General features: G+C 37.9%; 1 protein-coding gene across 7 annotated transcripts in view; it reads right to left on the bottom strand.

The window, feature by feature from the left end:
- Positions 1–22,012, bottom strand: part of TNS3 (tensin 3) — a 141,602-nt gene that overhangs the window by 86,202 nt on the left and 33,388 nt on the right. For 6 of the 7 annotated variants that reach the window (XM_057367470.1, XM_057367476.1, XM_057367475.1 and 3 more), the window contains 7 exons: positions 21,423–21,545; positions 19,893–19,957; positions 16,073–16,156; positions 12,801–12,913; positions 11,117–11,177; positions 10,885–10,960; positions 492–621 (listed from right to left, as the gene is read on the bottom strand). In XM_057367470.1, coding sequence (XP_057223453.1) covers positions 492–621; positions 10,885–10,960; positions 11,117–11,177; positions 12,801–12,913; positions 16,073–16,156; positions 19,893–19,957; positions 21,423–21,545 — 652 coding nt within the window. The remainder of the gene's footprint in view (positions 1–491; positions 622–10,884; positions 10,961–11,116; positions 11,178–12,800; positions 12,914–16,072; positions 16,157–19,892; positions 19,958–21,422; positions 21,546–22,012) is intronic. The other variant, XM_057367473.1, reaches the window with a different exon arrangement.

Below are 22,012 nucleotides of genomic sequence, written 5' to 3'. Positions count from 1 at the left end.
AAATACAAGGACTAGTACAACACATTTTCAATTATGTCTGAAAACTATGTCAATTTTTTGATATTCTGAAGCATATTAAAAGACTCAGACTATGCCACAGACACATTATCAGACTCTATGACTGTTTTCACCAGCCAGAAAAGGGAACAACTTAGCTCATCTTATTTYCTTCAAAGCTGACTTAAGAGAGTCACCATTCAAACAAATGTCTGTTATTTTTACAAATGTGAGAGAACATGGTRAGGACTATGTAGGAGTATCTGAATTATTCTGACAAGTTAACTCACTTGAAGAACTTTTCTTGTCATTAGGGGCTTACATGTGTTACATACTATAATTTAACTAACTCAAAGCAGTCTCACTTTCCCTAAAAATAAGACAGGAAAACAAAAMAGAATAATTTTGAAAACAGGTGCTGAAGAAGATCATCACATGTACATGCTTGCACAGCCCAACATATACACATCCAACCAATCAGAGAAGACAAGTACCTTTATTGGCATTATCCAAATCTTCTTTGCCAAACACCAAGCCATGTCCTTGAATAGCTCCAGTGTGAAACTGAAGGCGAAAAATCACATCACGCGTAGCTGACCTGTATTTTTTGTGATAACACTTAATCTAGAAAGGAACATTTTATATCAGAAAGTATTTTCTTACAATTCTGCACAAATTAGTGTATATATTAGTTGCTAATTAAAGCAGCCACACAATTTATTGTAGACACCTGTGATGTTAAAACAAACAGGGTATGCATTATTCAATCCTTTAAAATTACACAAGGCAGGACACTTCTATATATGTAAAAAATAATAATGACTGTTTCCATCACTATCAGTCAACTGTCAGTACATTATGAGTCAGAATCACAAMATCTGGCAATATCCATATGCTAACCTGTATACAGACTTCATCCCTAGCAAATTAATGAATTTCAGCACAGCCATTTCAAAATAACAAGAATATGAAGACTTTTTCAAAGCAAGCCTGCAAGCTGATTAGATCTCTTTCAGAACTTTTGAAAAACCTACTCTACTGATGACAGGATCTTATTTTAAGTAACTTCAGGAAGTTGATAGTAGTTTTGACATCCTAGTTATAACACAGAACTCTACAAAAACATCTAGTATGAATTTCAGTAGCTAAAAGTGAACAAAATACACCTATTCTCTAACACCACCTTCCCTTAGACTAAACCTATGGATATTTTACCTATTTTAATTGACTGAGTCTACTGTAATACAAAGTCACTCAGCATTTTTATAGGAATATGTAAAAATTCTGACAACCTTAGTCACAGAACTGAAAACTTTATTATATTATCCTGATTATATCAAGATTTTATGATAAAACAGATATTACTGAAATGCATTAAAAACATAACAAGCATCACTTTTATTAAAGGCAGACTAAGAAAAGCATCCTAGACAGAAAATGCCAATTGAAGAGCATAGAGTTACTCAAATAATATAATAAAGATGTAGGAGCTTACAGGGGATGCTTCTGAAAGTTGGGATTAAAACTTAGTTATGAAATTTTTCTCACTACAGGTTTGAAAAATCTGACTTAAGTTGTTGCTATCTAGCCTCCATTATAGTAACCCCATGATATCTTAAATTCCAGACCTCAATCAGCACTGACAATTTACATGGTACACAGAATAATTTCTGAAATATTTCAGCCCGTATACCAGAAATGCTTTCTTTTCAWGTATTCTGTATACAAATCACATATTCCTAACCATTATAAAGGCTGGGAGATTCTCTATACATGTAATCTTTATCTTATCTGAAAGCAAAGAGGTTGCTTTTTTCTTTGTTAGGTTTTATTTTAAAAAGGTAATTTCCTACAGCATATTTGCAATACCAAATAAAATAGTATTTTYTTCTTTTTTTGGACAGCACTGCTCATGCACTAAAAGGAACATTGTGTACAAATCCTTGTCTGTTAAAGGGATCTACTTCCTTAAAGTCAAATACAACTACCTAATTCACTACTTAAATTCACTACTTAAATTACCAAAAGGTAAGTTATGAGTAACAACTCGACTGCTTGAATCAGTAAATAAATGCTCAATCTCCACTATGCCAAGCAATTCCATCTAAAAGGTGAAACACCATCATAAGGGATGAAAAAGGCAAGTTTGCCCAGAAGTAAAAAATGGACARAAACAGAATTAAGAGAGCCCTGATGAGAGATATTGAAACTGACCTGCTCCAAAATGTAGAATTGGTATGAAAGTAACTGTGATAATTCCATTTAACTGTATGATTTAAGCAAAAATGCTTGAAAAGATCTTCTTTAAATTTATATACATTCATACATAATTTAAGTTTTTGCTTTGCACAGTTGCTGGACTTACTCAAAATGTACTGTCTTTTGCATAAGAACATTTATAATAATGCTGAGTTCCTCCTCTGGAGAAAGTGAATTAGAAAATAGAGGAACTTCAAAGTATGAGCCTTGGATAATTTTAACCTAGATTAATTCAAAATTAAATTTAATTAAAAATTAACTTCAAATTAATTTTAGCCTTAAATAGCTTACTTACAGAGAACTGTAATTGTTTATGAGAATCTGTCCTCTTAAAATCAGTAATATTTTACATCTATATCTAGTGAYCGAAAATTAGTGCTCATAACACATAATAGGCTTTCCATGAAGTCTAAGCATAACTTTGAATTCTAATTCCAGCACCTTCTGATGCCATAATCAAGAATTAATGCAGTCTGCTATAATGTGTTGGAAAATTCCTATATGCATTTACAGATGTCAGTCAGCTTTTCAAAAGTTGCATCTGTTCTGCATCACCACATGTGATTAACAAATTCCCTAAAGCTAAGACAAGAAACAATACTACATTTTCCTTAAAAAAAAAAAAAAAAAAGAAAAAACCCCACATTAACAAACAAAAACAAACAGAAACACCCCCCCCACACACACACATGCATTTCAAGTAGTTAAATCTTTTGGAATTGAAGGTGAAGCATCTTAAAGATCATTACTTTTGCCTGATACCACTGAAGTTTTTGCTTAGACATATGTAAAAAAATTCAACACTTTAGTCTTGGTTTAGGAAATACTGGAATGCTGAAGAAGACACTGTATTCCTCAGACTTATCTCAAACAATAGCATGGGATCAATGAACATTATCTCTTTTAAAATGATCCATGCATTAGTGAAAAACTATGTGCTCTTTTTTCATTCAAAAAGCTTATTTGAGAAATACTTAATTTATCTCAGACTGATTTCTGTTGTGATCTGTTCCATTTCCTTAGGCACTAACGGTCCTTCAATAAGACTCCCTTAATTTGAAACTATCTCAAATCTCCTGAGTACACCCATTTATAATAGTATATTTAAAAWTTGCTTTTCCATTTTCCAGTGAAAGAACAATGAAACAATATACCAAACTGAATGGGAAAGGAAGATTAAAAAAGCAACTGATAGTGAGGACACTGTCATGTCATAGAAACAGTATCCCCAAATTCAGTGTTCCCACTGAAACCCTTCAAACGACACACTGCTYGACCGTACTCCCTCCCTTTCTCCCCTGAAGCAGGCTGAAGAGAATTGGAGTCACAAAACATAAAGATCATGGGACGAAATAAAAACAATTTACCAAACACAGCAGTGAAAAAAAAAAAAAAAAAATAAAAACAAAAAAAATAATAAAAAAGTGTATAAGAAAAAAAAAAAAAAACAACAAAAAATGAATGAGTAACATATGATTGCTCAAACCTCTCCTCCACGGAAACCTCAACAACACCTGACTGCTCTTTCCACCACGCCATCCAAACCAGAAGGAAGCCCTTCCCTGTCTCCAAAGAATGACATGAGGTGGTATGAAATAACCTCTGTGTCCTAGCCATGTCCCTCCTGGTTATTACCAAAAAATTAACCCTGTCCTTGCTAGGACCAGGACATTATCCACCCYTTATTGTATGCCATCTATATAATGCCCAAATCCCACACCTTCCAACTATATACATACATATATATATATATATGTATATATATAGATATATATATAGAGATATATAGATATATATATATATGTATGTATACATATATATATGTACATACACACATAAGCACAGGTATCACTTCCACAGACAATGACCAAATCCCTCCAATATGRCTGCTGAGTTCATTTAGTTCATGACTGTGAATTCTATCAGTCCTAGATGTCTGTCACAGAAGGAGGGCTGGTGTGCTGTCAGGTGGTTGCAAGATGCATCACACCTGGTGCATCGGAGCCACCTATCCTCACTGTCCATGGCAGTTATGGCATACAGTGGATGTCCGTGTCATTCAGTAATTAATTATTGCATTATTCTACAATGTAATATTACTGACTGTTCTCACCCAAAAACCAAATCCCCTTGAGGTACACCACATTTCCCTGTCCCTCCACATTATACACCAAATGCACCCATGTCCTTGAGTAAAAACAATCCCACAGATGGTTTTGCGTTTGCCTAAGCAGTACCAATCCAAACTGTCTTCCATAAYATACTCCTCTTATGCACAACAGGTACTTTATTCTTTTCTGCAGTACATGAAGGTTTTGATTGGGTAGCGCCAGCTCAACTGGTAGAGCTCTAGCGTTAACTAATCAGGTGGCCTTCGCTAGATCCCAGTGTTTGAAGGTCCCACCATTCATTGCTTTCAACCAGGTTTCTAACAGCCCATTGTAMTGTTCAATTTTCCCAGAGGCTGGTGCATGATACAGAATATTATATACCCACTCCATACCATGCTCCCTGGCTCAGGTGTCTTTGAGGTGATTTTTGAAATGAGTCCCCTTGCTCCAACTCACTTCTTTCTGGGGTATCATGTCTCCACAGGACTTGCTTTTCAAGGCCCTAGATGGTGCTCCTGGCAGTGGTGTGAGGCACAGGGTACATCTCMAGGCATCTGGTGGTTGCTTTCACCAGTGTAAGAATGTAGTGCTTGCCTTGGTAGATTTGCCCGAGTATGATGCAATCATTTGCYAGATCTCTCCGTATTTATATTTCGACCATACCATAGGAGCTTTACCCACTTGGCCTGCTTGATTGCAGGACATTTCARTTATAGATAAGCTGAGAGATAGAGTCCATAGTTAAATCCACCCCTCGAATATGAGCCCATTTGTATGTTGCATTCTTCCCTCATAATCTGAGGCGTCATGGGCCCACCAAGCCAGAAATTATTTACCCTTATGTTGCCAGTCCAGATCCACCTGARACACTTTAATTGTGGCAGCTTGATCCACCTGTTTCTTGTTGCGACATTCTTCAGTAGTTTGACTCTTGGGCGTGTGCATTTACAGGTACTTTYACAGCCAGCTTCTCTATCCAGGCATCAATGTCTTGCCACAATTTAACAGCCCAGATGGTTTTACCTCTGTACCACCACTAGACCTTTTTCCACTGGTACAGACACCCCCACAGAGCACTTGCTGCCATCCATGAGTCAGTGCACAGCTAAAGCGCTGGCCATTTCTCTCATTATTTCACTAGCGATACCTAAAGTCAGCTGGATGGCTTTCAGCTCTGCAACCTGACCTGATCCACTTTGTCTCTCAATAGCTTCTGCAACTCATCACATAGGACTCCATACAGCAGCTTTCCACTTTCAGTGAATCCTTACAATATGACAGGAGCCATCAAAGAAGAGAGCTTTTCATTTTCTGGTGCYGATTATGTACTGGGGCCTTTTCCTCCTGCTTCACTGTTAGTAAGAAATTTTTGCCTTCAGGCCAGTTTGTGGACTTCCAAGATCCCTGAGCAATTGGGGTTTCCTATTCAAGCTCCCTGTGTGATCAGCATGACTCACTAAAGTGTCAGTGGCTTGTGTGAAACATCATTTGAACATCTAACCCAGCACTGGCAGTTGAGGTGTCAGGAAGATCTGTGCTTTGGTGTCAATCATTTCTGAAGCAGCTGAAACCCTTTCATAAGGTGTCAGGATCTCTTTTTCAGAAAAAGTGTAGCAAGCCTTGCATCCTTTGCATCCCCAATTCCAGAACACCAGGGCTCATCCTCAAGTCTCCCTGGATACCTTTTGTGGAGACTCCAGGAAGGAGCATTCTTCCCGGCTGCAATATRGAGCATACTTTTCCCATCTTATCCTCTCATGACTGGCCCAAGGGCTACCGCCTGAGCAATCTTTAGGTTTGACTTGTTCAAAAGCTGTTGTTGTACTGATCACACTTTAAATTATTATTGTTCCAGGTCAGTTGAGAGAGAGGTCTTACAGGCTGACTCCAATCTGAAAAATACATCCTCTAAAAATCTATAGTGCCCAGAAAAGCCTGTTTCCTTCTTGCTGGTTGGTGGGGACATAGCTGCTATTTTGTTGACCATATMCATGGGAATCTGACAACACGCACCTTGCCATTTTACTCCTAATATCTCAATTTCCTGGGCAGGTCCCTTGACTTTACTTTGCTCTATGGCAAAACTGGTCTTCAGGAAGATCTGGAATTGCCTCTCCTTTTTCTCAAAAATTTCCTCTGCTGTGTAGCCCCACAGAATAACATCATCAATGTGTTGCAAGTATTCTGGAACCTTGCCTTTTTTCAGTCCGGATCAGTCCATGGCAAATGAGGGGCTGTTTCCACCCCCAGAGCAGTCCATTCCAGATGTATTGGAGTTGTACCTCTAGGTAAAGGCAAACAGTGGCCTGCACTTTGCTGCTAAAGAACTGGAGAAAAATATGTTAGCAATGTCAAAGGTAACACCACTTTGCTGCCTTGGACTCCAGTTCATACTGAAGTGCCAGCATGTGCGTCACAGCAGCACTCACCGCTGCTGTGACTTTGTTTAGACTATGATAGTCTACTGGCAGTCTCCACTCTCCAGTGGATTTACTCACTCTCCACAAAGGATTAATAAAGGGTGAGTGAGTCTTGCTGACCATTCCCTGCCTCTCCAGTAGATGAATCATCTCATGGATGGGGATCATGGAGTCCCAGTTTGTTGCRGTATTGTCAAGGGTACATTGTTGTGGTAGTAATCAATACTTGTTGTTTTTCAACCCTCAGCAGTCCAACAGCAGAAGGGTCCTCTGCCTAATTTCCTCTGTCTCCACAGCAGCCATCCGAAAAGCCCAATGATGCCCTTTTGGGCCCTCGAAAAACCCTCTGCTGAGGTGATTGATGCCAAGGATGTACAGGATCTCTGGACCAGTCACAATTGAGTGTTTTTGCCATTCATTCCCAGTCAGGTTCACCTCAACTACCAGTACAGTCAGCTGTTAGGATCCCCCTGTCACTCCAGAAACAGAGATTGATTCTGCCCTACAGATCTTGATGGCATCAGAGTACACTTGTGCACCAGTGTGAACTAAAGCCTTACACTCATATGAGTCTGATGTGCCAGGCCATGGGACCCACACAGTCCAATAAATCAGACTGTCCCTTTTTTCCACCAGGCTGGAGGTAGAGCTCCTCCTGGTAACAGTACTTGCTGCTAATTTCTTGTATGGAGATCCTTTCAAGGACATTGGAAGTAACATCAGTCCTCCTGTTCTGTCTGAGGATTTACTCACTGGAAACTGGAGCGGCATTTATCCTTGAAGAATTTCCTGCAGTAGTTGAGATTCCTCTCAACTCACATACTGGTGCTGCTAGGACAGAGGTGGGTTTTCCATCCCACTTCCACGTGTCCTCTCCATGGTCATGCAGGTAGAATTACAGGTTACCTTGTGGTGTATACCRTCTCTCTTGAGAAGGGGGATACTTGTTGCTAGTAGCAGAGACTGGGCTGTATTGGCAGGGCATGGAATACTTCTTTAAATTGCTGGTCAACTTCTTTAAATTGCTGGAGGTCCTTGGACAATCTTTCCATGGACAAGATGCAGACCCGCAGGCAGGAAGAGATACTTGCTTCACATAGCTGGAGTTTGGTAGCCATATTATCCACTCTTTCTTCTTCTTTTCATGACAGCAATGCCAATGCAATGAGTTTGTATACAGCAATGGTCCACCTCCTAGAAACTTCCACCATAAGTGGTGTTTCYGTACGCTGGATTTCATCTGGATTTATAGGGAATTGCTTGTTAATTGAATCCTTATAAAGTACATCCAGCACAGCTAATTCTCTTAAGTACTGGACACCTTTTGCCATGGTGTTCCACTCATTTCAGTGCACTAACAGATCACCCTTGTTAAGATACAAGATACTCCTTATTCTTGACAGGAGTCACTTGCAGAGGCTGAGAGTTTCTGAGTCCTCTTCCCAATCTCTCTGTCAATGTACACATCCCAGAACAGGCATCCCTGTTCCTTGGCTTCACTACCACCTGGTTTAATACCATGGGCCACAATATCACAGCATCAAACCAGCCATGTCACCAGGGGCTCACCCAGCTCATGACTGAAACCTTTACCCACATCTCACAGCTCACCCAGGGACAGGGATCAGGTGATTATCTCTGGCYCTGCCTCTTCCTCTTCTTGGGGGCTGCCCTACTGTCTCTTCATCCCTTGTTATGCCAGCTGATTTGGTCYTGGATTTCTTCTTCTGAACAGGGGCAACTACTGTCAGCACATGCTGTTCCTCTGGTTCAGCTGCAGTTTGAGTGGCCACAATGCCTGTTGATCTGCTTTCCTTCTCTTCCCCCTGAGGGTGCCATCTGGTATTGAGCAACGTTTGATAAATACCAGCCAGAGCCCAGCACATTGCATAACTTCATGCCTCTCTGGAACTGTCACAGCATTTTTCTTCTCCATATTTTATCATTTTAACAGAATCCTGTAGTTSTTCAGGGGTGAACTTACAAACCATTGGAACAGTATAGTCCTTCAAAATCCAGCCCTTTTTCTTCTACTTTCCATGCTACTCATGACTACCCACCCTTAGGGCAGATCTCTGAAAAACCCTCCTAAAAATCTACTGTAATTCTAAACATAGTGTGGACGACACTGGAGAGCTGGCAGACCTAGCCACAAGAATATGCTTTCCCAAATATTCAAGAGGAATTAAAAAACCGTTGCAATAGGTCTGAAGAAGGAAAAGCACATGAAAAGCTGGGGAAAATCATTCTCCCCCATTCCCCTCACAAACTGGGTACRATTAGTAATGGACTCCCAGAGCAGTGCTGAGGTAAGGGCAGGAGAGCAGCACTCAATACACATCCCAAATAACCCTCACTGCCCTTGCCGTTACCRTATCATAAATTGATATCACATAGTACATCAACAAAACAATCCTGATCCCTCTCCCTGATATGAAAAACATCACAAGGTATGAGAATATATACAGAGTTAGGTACCACAGCCACATGGACAAATCAAGCAACATTGTGACCAGAGGGTCTGGACCCAATGCAACGAATGCTTAGATCAAATTTGAATCCAACCCACTCTAGGCAGACCTGTTGATATCTCAATCCTTTGTGCCTCACACTGGGTGCCAAATAAGGCTGTTGTGGTTTAGGAAAGGTGTTCTTGAATTTAGTGTTCCCACTTGTCATGGTTTGAATGAATTTAATGGGAGCAAAATACTCCCAAGTTCCAGCAAACCTCCCCCCCTCTCTTTTCCCCACCCGGGTCCTAGAGACAAACCTTTCCACAGAGAGTAAAGTGAAAAAAAAAAGGGAAAAAAAACTGTTTATTTAAAATTATAAAAACAAAAAGAAAAACCTGTGGAATCAGCTGTTAGATCCCAAAGCCTTTCTCTTCCCTCCTGGGAATAGCTTCCCCTCCGGGGCCCCCAGAGGGGTTGGACAGAGTCTCTCTCCGGAGGTTCACTGAAGGATCTTTCTCGCCTGTCGTGCCACGAGAATCCTCCAATTCTCAGATGACAATGAAAAAAAAAAAAATTCGAGAAAAAACAAGTCCAAAGAAAGGGAGAAAAAAGGAGCAGTCCCAGAGAGCAGGGAGCTTCTTTTCCATCGCTGATCACGAGCCTCCCCGGAAAAAAAAAAAAAAGTCCCTTTCCCTCCCATTGTCCTTGAAGGGAGGAACATCACCAAAACAAACCAGAGCAGTCTCGACTAATGTATAGTTACAGAAGGGTTGTTTAACTTTCCTCTAACATAAGCAGATGATAGGAATACAATACTCAGCTAACCTAGGASACCACTGAAACTCTCCAAACTACACACACTACTCGATCACTACCCTTCTCCCCTGCAGCAGGGTGGAGAGGATAATTGAAGGCACAAATAGTAACAGCAACAATACAAATGACCAGAGGGTACAAGTGAAAAAAAATCCTGACAATTCAGACATGATTGTTAACAGACTTCTCCTCTTCTTCCTCCTCCCTACACCCCAGAAATCCCAGCAATATTCAAGCACTCCCTCTGCCATGCTACCCAAYCCAAAAGGAAGCCCTTCCCTGGTCCCTGAAAAATGACATGAGGCAGTACAGAATAACCTTTGGGAACTAACCATGCCCCCCTCCAGCTACTGCAAAAATTAACCCTATGCTGGCTGGACATAGAACATTATCCATCCCTTATTTGGTATTGCACCTTTTTAGTGCCAGAACAATTTAGAATTTTTTAGGTATTTTCTTTATAGCAGATAGTTTTACAAATGTGCACACTGCCTGACAAATGACAGGACAAGATATTTAATGCCAAATTACAAATACTCCCCAAAGTAATCTTTATAAAGAAAACAGCAATACARGCCTTATTAGACTTGGTGATGTTATAAAATGAGAAGGCTGAGAGCAATTGTTTCTAAAACCTTCCAGTCTAAGTTTWACAAGAATTTTTATTAATAGGAAAGCCACAGATGATAATCAAATCAACCCAATAATGTATTCAGTAGTATTTCCAAGTATTTCCTCAATTAATTTTCTTCACMAGAACACAAAACAGATCAGAGACTGTAAACTAAATGTCACATCAACAGATTTGCATTCCAGCAATTAACTCACCATAATATCTCCCTTCAAAAGCTGGGCAGGGTCTATAGCAATGCAGATTCGACTTTGATTTTCTGACCCTATGCTACTTAACAGGAGAGAGAAGAAAAATAAAATACATGTTTTAAAGACATAAAAACATAAAAAAGAAACCCACAAACAAAACTAAAAAAGACTATGTAATTCTGCAGTCATGAAAATTAAAACCTATATTCAAACATAATGGAATGTGTTTACAACTTACTATATTCCAGATGTATAAACTGGTTGCATAGCTTGGTATAACTTCAGAAAAGGCCAACAAGCTGAAAAGAAGCCAACAGCAAAGTGTGTTTTATGATATTCAGATATAGGAAAACAATTACAGCCAGAAAGCTTCACTCACATCCAGACTGAGCAAAGCAGCATGTAAATGGCAATGCTATCAAAATACCCTTGAAAGCAAAACTGGCTAAAATAGTATTTTATCTTATTTTATTTTATGAAAAAGACACTTTTTCCTGATTGACAGATTTGTTTTGAATTCAATAGGGAGTGACTTTAAAGGATTCTGGTAAGGAAGGAAACAAATTCTGCAAGAAAACAAAATTATTAAGGGAAGAAAGATAATGGCCAAAACAAAAGCAAACCCTCAATATAAAATAAAAACATTTTCAAAAATAAACAAATTATTTTACTTCATKTTGTTTCAAAATTAGTAAGGCCCTTACATTTCTTACTAGAACAATCAATACCCTAACTTTATCCAAACACTTATTTTAGAAATAAAATAAGACTAAACAACAATGGCAATACAATCATTGCAAGTTGATGATTATATTACAAAAGACCTATGCAATTTAACCTTCAGACAATAAAAATAGAGAAACACAGAATCRTTATTTAATTGTAAATCATTAAGACCTCTACGTTCATCAAGTTCAATCACTAAAGTTGGATTCCTTTAYCATGCTCTAGTACAATATCTCATTTTATCATTTTTAAGTCACTGAGTATAGCAAGACACCTTAGTAGCACTGGTGAGGCCACACCTCAAGTACTGTGTCCAGTTCTGRGCYACTGATTTCAAGAAAGACACTGGGGTGCTGTAGTGTGGCCAGAAAAGGTTAACAGAGCTGGGGAAGATTCTCCACACATGTTCTATGAGGAGCGGCTGAGGGATCTGGGTTGTTTCACCTGGAGAAAAGAAGGCTCAGGTGGACCTTATCACCCTCTATAACTGCTTGAAAGRAGGTTGTAGCAAGGTGGGGGTCAGCCTCTTTTCTCCCAAGCAACCAATGATATGATAAGAGGACATAGCCTCAAGTTGCACAGGGAAGGTTCCATTTGGATATCAGGAAGAATTTTTTCACTGAAAGGGTTGTTAAACYTTAGAATGGAATGCCCAGGGAGGTGGCAGACTCACCATCCTTAYAGATSTTCAAGAAACAACTGGACATGGCACTTAGTGCCATGATCTAATTGACAAGGTGATGATTGGTTACAGGTTGGACTTGATGAACTTGGAGGTCCTTTTCCAAACKAAATGATTCTGTGCAATTCTGTAAGCAATTGCACCCTATGCAAACACAAAATCCAACCTCAAAACAGAAAAGCGATTATATTTACAATTATTTTGCAAAACAAAGAGGAAATTACTGTGAAACCTGACCAGGTTCTCAGATCCTTTGCAGTAACAGGGGTCACAACTGTTCAGAAATCAGGCAGACATGAATAGCATCAACTATCTATTCAATAGAGAACAAGAAATTTATTTCACCTGCTCCAATTTTTACTCTCAGAATGCTTCTCTTCTGGTTACTTTATTGGGAATATTCAGATGGATATCAAAATAGTAATTATGATTTGAGATTCATGCAGGCTTTCTAGAAAGCTCCAAAATGAAACAAGACTTCCTATACCTGAATAGGAAAAAATAAGTAATTTACCTCCCCCAGCATCTAAATTTGGGATGCCATGAAGGATAACATAGTGCAGGAAAAGAGGTGTTGCATTCATTTTCACAGATCCAGAAAGAAGGCCACTTAAGAACTGCACATATCTAAAAACAAAAAAAAAAATCTGAATTATACAAAACAACAAATAGCAGGGAAATACATTATTTACACACTGATATTTCCAGATTATGGGTAATGAATAGCATTGTGACAATGCGCATAACTCCAAAAATAACAACCTTCACAAAACAGCATGAAGACACTTTAATTTACTACTGTATTAAATCCCTGGCTGTTACATTGATATTGTTGATAGATTTGTTTCAGTTATTTACATTACTACTTCAAGTAAGAAACAAAATAGAAGAGACAGTGAAGTAAATTGTTTTGGTACATATTCCTAGTCTGTAGTGTTAAATGTCTTTCACAGCAGCATGATAGGGGTCCCACCCAATTCACAATGAAGTTATCTTCATTAAAACAAGAGCAAGAAGTGCCTTTGTCAGAAATCTTAACATTAAGGGCAATGCAGCCAAATAACATCTTCATAATGAGAAGTGATCTCATTCAAAAAAAAAGGAAACTAGCACAGCCTCTCATTCAAAAAAAAGGAAACTAGCACTAGAAAATTAGGCTATTTCTGTGATTTAATACCTGGTTTGGTCACAAGCTTACAAGCAAATACATGCAAGTGAACATCACTGCAGTGTCCTTTAATTTTTCCACTGGCTTTGAACCCCTTTTACTTCCATGCCTATGAGAAGACCTTCATTTAACTTTATGCTCAGGAATGTATAGGAAAAAAATCACCTCTTTTTCCCCTTTATGCACAGAGCTCATTAACTGAACTCCTGGTAACACCACAGCTAAGGATAACCTGCTGAGTAACAACAGCTTTACTGCCCCAGAATGGGGACTGCGGTGGTTTAAAACAGGTTTCATTTTACAGAGAGCTTGCAAAGYTCAATTTATTTTTAAATAAGAAAAGGCAACTTCTTTTTTTCGTTTCCTTCTTCAGTCGTTCTGAAAGGATTCAGTACATCAAAAGCACAAATTTACAAACTGACACACCTACATGACAAAGAAAAACAGTCTTAAAATGYCAGTGACCTCTCATGACTTTAATAAATGAGTTTATTATGATGAGTGTGAACATTTTCTCTATACCTGCTTTTAATTATCAAAAAAATTGACTCAATTTTTTAAAACCTTTCTCAAGGCAATGCACTTAAAAGGCTTATWGGCAGTTGGCTTATTTTTGAGAAACATGTTCAAAGATTTATCACAAAGGTTTACAAGAATTTTCTTTTCATATGCAAGGTCTCTACCTGCATTTCTAATTTGGACAAATCTTCAAATGCTTATCTGAGAGTGGATTTAAAATAGATCTGGTCTTCAGTTACTTTTCCTGCCTTTGTTACAGTACCCAACTAGCAGTAGGGAAAAGCTAAGTGACTTACCGGCCACAATTTATTTTTATCTGGACAAGATTTAGTGAAGAAAAGGTTTCAAAATGTGAAAAATGGGTGTATTTTCATATTCTACAATTTTGAGATGCACTTAAATTATATCCATTTATACATCAATTAGGTTTTAACAAGGATATCACTAATAAATTATCCAACAATGGTTTCAGAGAAAAAGCATTTCGAAAGGCCACTGACTGATCAGAATGCAACAGAAGGAGTATAAAATTATCCACAATATTAAGAGAGTTGTTTTTTCTTTCTCTGCAATAAGGTTACTGGCCACTGCTAGGCCAGGCAAAGGCAGGAGAGGTGAGATTCAGGAGTAGTACAGTTCTGACAAATAGTTTGGAGAACCACCTCTGTTCTCACAAGAAATGACACTCTGAAGTATATGTATATGTCTGGAAGATGGTAAGGGCAGCTCAAGTTCAGTACTGGTGAGCGAAGATTCCATCAATCAAGAAGCAAACTGAGTTTCTTTGAGACACTATCCCTGCAGTTACCCCCAGAAGAATTAAGCAAGTGTCCTTGAAGCAGGGGTAGAAAAGATAGATGCCACCATTTATACCTATTTAACCTCTAGTTTTAGGGCTCACATACAGATCACCTAAGTTAGTAGCTAGTGAAGCTTCCTGCCAACAAGTTTGAAAAACTGCTTGATGCACAATTCACAGGCTATTGGGGGCGTTTCTGGCTCATTGAAATGCCTGCGGCCTAGGGCTTCTTGRTGGGAAAATTAACAGCATCTCTTTCCTTTTGTTTCTATGGCCCACACCTCTCAGTCTGATCGGTGGCATTCTCAAATCCTTCTTATTAAAATGTAATACACATATATGCAAGCATAAAACAAACAAAAAAAAGGCCAGTAAACTTCTACTTATGAAACGTTCATTGCAAGTCAAATGGAACGTTGTGCTACTATTTTGCAACTTAAAAAGAGCTGTGCATATCAGCTAATGGGTTAAAAAAGTAAGTGAGAAGTTTTTATTTAGAGATTAACAGAACAAAATGCCTTACACTAGTTGTTACTACTGATTTTTCTGGTTTAATTACTACCAAAATCTTATACTTTAAACAATTTCTAAACAACCTATTGCACACACATGGATTAACATAAAAAATAAACAGTAATTACCAAATCAAACCCAGTAGACATCTTATATTTCTAAAATAGGCTCACCTATATAATAATTACTCATTTGATGGATATTCATTCTCTTTAGGAACTGAATCCTTCATTACCTCACTTTCCAAAGTGCTTATCACTTTGAATCCTAATTCAACCTTTGTCAGACAGACTGAAAAGGTASCACATCCAGATAAACATAATGAATATTGCACGCTTTGACAAACATTTACTAGCATGGACATGGGGCAAGYGCATAATCTGCACACCTTCTAAACAAGTAATAAAAAGATGTTTATTGCACACGAATCAGCACACTTTCCACACTCATCACTTATGCCAAAGAAAAATGAGTTTATTGTTATCTTGGAACAATCAAGACATAGATTATGACATCTCTTTGTTAACAAACAARGCAGTGAGAACCGATTTAGATAACAGTGTGGTACAAAAGGTCTATCGGGGGCTACATGCAGCACCTGAAGGAGAGATCTCTTCAATCACAGTATATTAATATAAGGCAAAATGCTAAGAATTCAGGCGAATTCAGGAAGCACTGGAGGATCRTGTGAAAACAGCCTTCACATAGCCAGGGAGGGAGTAAGCGATAGGAGTAGAAGATAATGATGACATTTTTTATTTATATGAACTAGAAACAAATTGAATACCTTTTTTGGGATGGCTGCATTAAAGCTGAAACTTTATCATCAAAGAATTTCTTCATGGCAAATCTGTCTAGAGCCTGATCAGCACTGTCAAAAAAGACATTATTCTGTTTCAGTATTATTTTGAAAATTCAGCAGGTTACTACTTGAAATATGCAAAAATATTTGGAAGAATAAAAGGAGGGAAGTAAAGAAAATAAAAGAAAGAAGCAGGTCTAGTGCTGTGGACATTGTGGTCAATGATGTTTATTACACTGACACCTTCTCATTCAACACCTTAAGATAGTTTCCTTCCTGAGCAAAATACCTACTTCCTTATTCAATTAACTGGATTGCATACTTCCAAAATGAACATGTTAAAATCAGAATACAGAAAACTTTAGCAAAACCAAGCAGCTCAGGCTTCCAAAGGATACTCGTCATAATTTCTTAAGAATGCCACTGAGGTGTTCTCTCTATAAAATACAAACTTATTGTCTTTTTTCAAAAAGAACTGTAGTACCAGGCTAGAAGTACATTTAAGCAGTCAACAATTCATTCAGCCTTTGTTTCCTGTACCSTGAGCCATCAAGAAAGAGACTATAGTTGAAAAATAACTATGTTACATCAGACAATCATCAGCTCTCCAAACACACAATCAAGGAGCAACCTATTCCAGAAAATACATTTTCTTCTATTCTTTAGAATGGCTCAAATGTGGRTATTCTTTGGGTGAAGAAAGGCAAGAGGGTACAGAAACATAGAAGTGCAAAAAATCAGTAGGAATGCTGTTAATCACATACGCCAAATAATGTGCTATGCTGATTCTTTTACATCTATTCCAGATAAAAACGTGTCTCATAACAGATGTAGTTCACAGCGTTAATCAGAACACAAAAAATCTGGAAGTTTCAAAATGTAAGTACACACCAGAGTCTCAGCTTTTAAATTCCACAACTAATTCAACCTAAATGAGTTCAGAGAATAAAAAACTGCGCAAAGTAAAGATACGCGTATCAGGATAAAAATGAAATTTATGCCTTTTCCAAAAATTATTCAGAAGATGCCAATTGTCTGACAAGGATCAGGCTACAGAGTAAAGCCTTTTCTTCATTGGTGCTAGATTACACAGTGTGCACCCAAAATGTTCTTGACCCAAAACCTCTTTCTTGCTCAATCCATCATTTATCTTCACACATCTTCACCCCACTGCTATCCAGATTTTAGGCAGCCCATTCCTAACTGGTCAAAAACTGCTAGTACGTTACTTGTTAAAATGGAGTTTACCAACAATTGCAAAGAGCTCTGTTTGACCTTATTAAATGTGATGACACATTATTCCTTCCTGAACAAGAAAATTTGATAATATATAACCATAGGGGGTTTGCATCAATAAAGGTTTTTCATAGAATCATAGAATGATTTAGCTTGGAAGCAACCTTAAAGATCATCTTSTTCCAACCCTCCTGCCACAGGCAGGACACCTTCCACTAGGCCAGGTTGTTCAAAGCCCCATCCAACCTGGCTTTCAACACTTCCAGGGATGGGGCATCCATAACTTCTCTAGACAAGCTGTTCCAGTGTCTCACCACTCTCACAGTAAAGAATTCATTCTTTATATCTAATATCTAATCTAAATCCACCTTCCTTCAGACTGTAGCCATTCCCCCCTTCATCTATCACTGCATTACTTGGAAAATGTTCCACTCCACTCTTCTTGTAGATCTCCTTTAGGTACTGAAAGACTGCCAGGAAGTCTTGGAGCTTACACTTCTTTCAGACTGAACGACCYCAAGCCTAACCCTTAGCCTGTCTTCATGGCAGAAGTGCTAAGCCTACATTCACTAGATTTCACTAAGCCTAGATTTTTTTGACATGTTGTCGTGATTAAGGAATGGAATTCCTAATTTAACGCTCCTACTGACCCTCTCCAAAATACACTGATGCTTGTTCCCTCCTCCTCTCCCCATCCCCTGCAGTGGGATGGAGAGGAGAATTGAGGGCACAAAGGGCAAAGATCACAGGTTTGATCTTTGACTGAGAACAATCTACTGGACACAGGAAGGAGATAAGAAAATGAACAGTAACAACAACAATACTAATGACAGAGAGTAGAAGAAAAGAAACATTGTTGCTCACTGTGGAAACCCCCAACAACAGACAATGTTGGATGGCTCCCTCTGCCACTCTTTTTCAACCAGAAGGGGCCTCTCTCTGGAAGGATCCCCTTCACCCCATCCCCAGCAAYGACATGAGGTGGTACAGAATAAYCTTTGGGTCCTGGCCATGCTCCCTTCAAACATACTGAAAAAATTAACCCTGTCCTGGCCAGAACCACAACACCTATGCATGCTGACAATTAYGAACTTTCTTTACAGCACCTGCAGTAATTCTGCTTCTGCAAGGTTGCCATGTACCATTTTCAAGAGTCTTGATAATGCTAGGGATATATAAAATCCTAGCTGGGAAACCCCCAGCCTCATTCTTACGCAGGAAAGTTAAGTTCTGGATAGCAACTGCCAGATATCCAGAAAGTGAAAGAGGGCTTCCAAGCACACTCCTCTCATGCAACTTCACTGGAGGAATCCTGAATTTATTTGGGGTAAAAAGTGATACSTTTCAGTGCTGGGCTTAACAGAACAATACCTGAATGTGACTGTAACAGTGTTACTAACTGTGTAACRGTGCAACTATATCAGGTATCACTTTTAAGGATGACATAATATTGCAATTCTGAAATCACACCACAATAACTGTACTACCCTCACTTAACAGTTTTTGTCATTCACAATATTTCTCAATAAAATATGAAATTGTGGCAATCACTGTCACTATTACTAACTGAAGCAATTTCTTTTTTCAGTATATATTGGCRTATACAATGCACTTAGTTTCTTGGCATATAACTACTTATAAACTGGGCTTATACTAATGAACACAGATTATTTTCCAAGATTGCAGTCTGACTGACATCCATGAATAATTTGCCATCAATCACTAGCAATTCAAGACTTCATCAAGTAATCCATTAGTAATGGATCAAATCTATTACTGACAGACTGGTGTGAATTCAGGACCAAATTTTATTTAACCATCACATTTAGAATGCATTTTTATTTTTATACATTTATGTATGTATATAAATTTTTAAAAACCAAGGAAAAACAATGTGATTAAAAATCCAACAAAAATCTCCAAAACACATTTTATCCTTTTTGAGACCATTTATTAAATTGTATCTTTTTTATACAAAGTGTCAATTGTCATTTCATAATTTGAGCACTCCAAAAGAAACAACTAAAACCAAATTAAAAGACACCTACTGTTTGAATTGACTGCAAAATAAAGTCTAGATTATTTCTTACACTTCATTCTGCACTTGGATCAATGWCTAGGAATTCCCTATTCAAACATTTTTCCCAAATTCTAATAAGAGTTTTCCTGAAGTACTTTAGGAATAATTTCTCACCTATTCAAGAGGCCACTTGATAGATGTGGCAAATAGATAGATTTAATAGAATAAAGACAGCATCACTACATAAAAACAGTTTTTTGCACATTCCACCATTCTGCTCAAAACATCCTTTAGAAAAGTTTTCTGCAAATAAAACCTCAGTTTCAAAGAGACCTTAGGCTGTCACCTAGTCGAGTCTCCTGCTGGAAACAAGCTTACAAGAAAACTCGTGAAAGCCAGCTCTGTTAAGAAAGACATGCTTCAAAACTCTGAGAAGAAAACCTGACAAACCTTAACTGACAAACAAGMTGACAGACTGTAGTCAACGAAACGACATTTTTCCTAATGTTCATMGTAAAAAAACACACAATATGCATTATTCACACTTACCTTGCAGAAACATTGGTGAAGTGCATATATGATGATATGACTACACCTATCCTTCCTTTTCCTCCCTATATCAAGAAAAAGGGAATGACAGCTTTTTTAACRTATTACATCATTGGGTATTATTATATTTAAGACCCATACTAAATACAATTTTAAGACAAGAGATTCAGTGTATTGATGGAAAGGTGGAAATAATGGGGAACAGCTTATCTGTCAGTTTAAGCTGGCTAACAAATGAAACAAAAAAACACTAAGTAGGATTTATATGTGCATGCCTGTCAAGTCTTACCAGTTAAGAGGAATTAACTGGGGAAAAGAAAATGTATGAACTATTCTAATTTTGTAGTATTTTTTCCAGAGATCATTCACAACAAGTCTAGGCAATGTTGCAATTCCCAGCATAAAATGCCATAAAATACCTATTTTAGAAAGAACAGGAGTTTCTGACAGRTTTTCACATTTTTACCTCCCCAACACCTGAGATTTATAGCAAATTATTTTCTATGGATACTTAAAAAAAAATCCATATTTTTAAATACTTTACATGACAAATTCAGTAAAATTTACCAAGCAGTAATTCTCATAAATTTCAAAATATTTTTAGTCTCTCAGCAGACACATGTAGTTGGCTGTATCTAGCCTTGTGGCTGGAAACCAWTATTACCAGAAGGCATTAATCAGTAACATGCATTATCAATTTCTATRTAACTGTATACCTAGAAATACTTTGTTCCCTTTTCTTTTGTCCCAAGTATGGACCATTGTCTGGCTGCAGTCCTGCAAGTAGTAAGGGTTCAAATGTTTCACAGAATAATGCCATACCACCTGGAAAAAATTCAGGACTGAGGACTATGCAGCCTGACTTGAAGAGAAGTTTTGGTCTCATTATCACCATCACTTTGTTTAGAATAACATCTGCCAGTGATACAGAGATAGGTTTGCCTCAAATTGTGACAAGCACAGCTACCAACCCAGTTCTGAATTAATTTTATGTAATTTAAACTAACGTTTTTCTTTATTTGTTTTTATTGTGAGCAAGCAGGAGGAAGCAACAGAGCGCAATGGTAGCTTTACTCTAAGGCAATGCAATGATGCTGTCAGTTAAAACCTTTCAGAAATATCCAGAGGTCCTCATTCCCTACAACCATACACAGTCTAAAGAGATGATCTGTGATGCATTGCCTATCCTTATACTGCAACTGAAATTAATGAGTGTCACATAACACCAAGAGTTTCCTACCATGCTGGAAAAACCTCAAGCTTATAAATACATTGACAGAAGTAGCAGTAACCTTCGAAGGATGTGAAGTAACATGCTATAACTGCAGCATGGGCTAGGACTTCAGTCATCATAAAAACAAATCTTTAACAAGCATGCAAGGTCAGTGGATTTAAGCTTATCTACAACAAYTGAACATCTGGCACACTGTTGCCAACATTGAAAACAGATCAAGCTTTTTATTTTTTAAAACTAGAAKAATAAAATACAAGGTTTTTGAAATTGAATACAAACTCATCCATTGCACTTACTCTGCAATGGATTACCACCACATGCTGAGGATCATGGTCCAGCCASGACTCCATAGCCTTGCAGATGGTGCACAACTTATCAAGAAGTGGAGCATGGAGATCAGGCCACCCCACATCCATAATCTGCAATTAAACAAGTAACATTTACAAAAGACACCTTGACCCTAGCATCACATATTAAAATCTGGATTCAAATAACTGTCAGGGTTGAAAGTTCCCACAACTTTTCCAATCTGAGATAATCATGCCATTCAATTTTCATGATGCTTACAGGTATCCTAAGGGGAAGAGGGGATTTGTTTGTTTTTTAAGGTATTAGTACTTTTATAAAAATAAATAAACCAGGAACTTCCTCCTCCTCCTCTTCTTCCCCCATCCCAATCTCACCAACCACTTAAAAGTGACAATACTTCTGAAGGTCTTGATTTCTTAAAGRTTTTCAACAAGAATTTCTGCTATTTTGTAACAGTAAATACAGTCAGAATTAGAACAAAGAATGATTTTTTATGAGTTTCATTTTATTTTCAATTTATTTCCTTCAAGTGAAACAGATAACAGCAGGTCAAAATATTTTTCAGATTTTCTATTCA

Source organism: Malurus melanocephalus, unplaced genomic scaffold (genome assembly GCF_030028575.1).
Source record: "Malurus melanocephalus ecotype Western Australia unplaced genomic scaffold, MMel_1.1 scaffold_79, whole genome shotgun sequence".
In the NCBI taxonomy this organism is placed as follows: Eukaryota; Metazoa; Chordata; class Aves; order Passeriformes; family Maluridae; genus Malurus; species Malurus melanocephalus.
The sequence above is the reverse complement of the archived record's forward strand: the minus strand, read 5'-3'. Positions and strand labels throughout refer to the sequence as shown.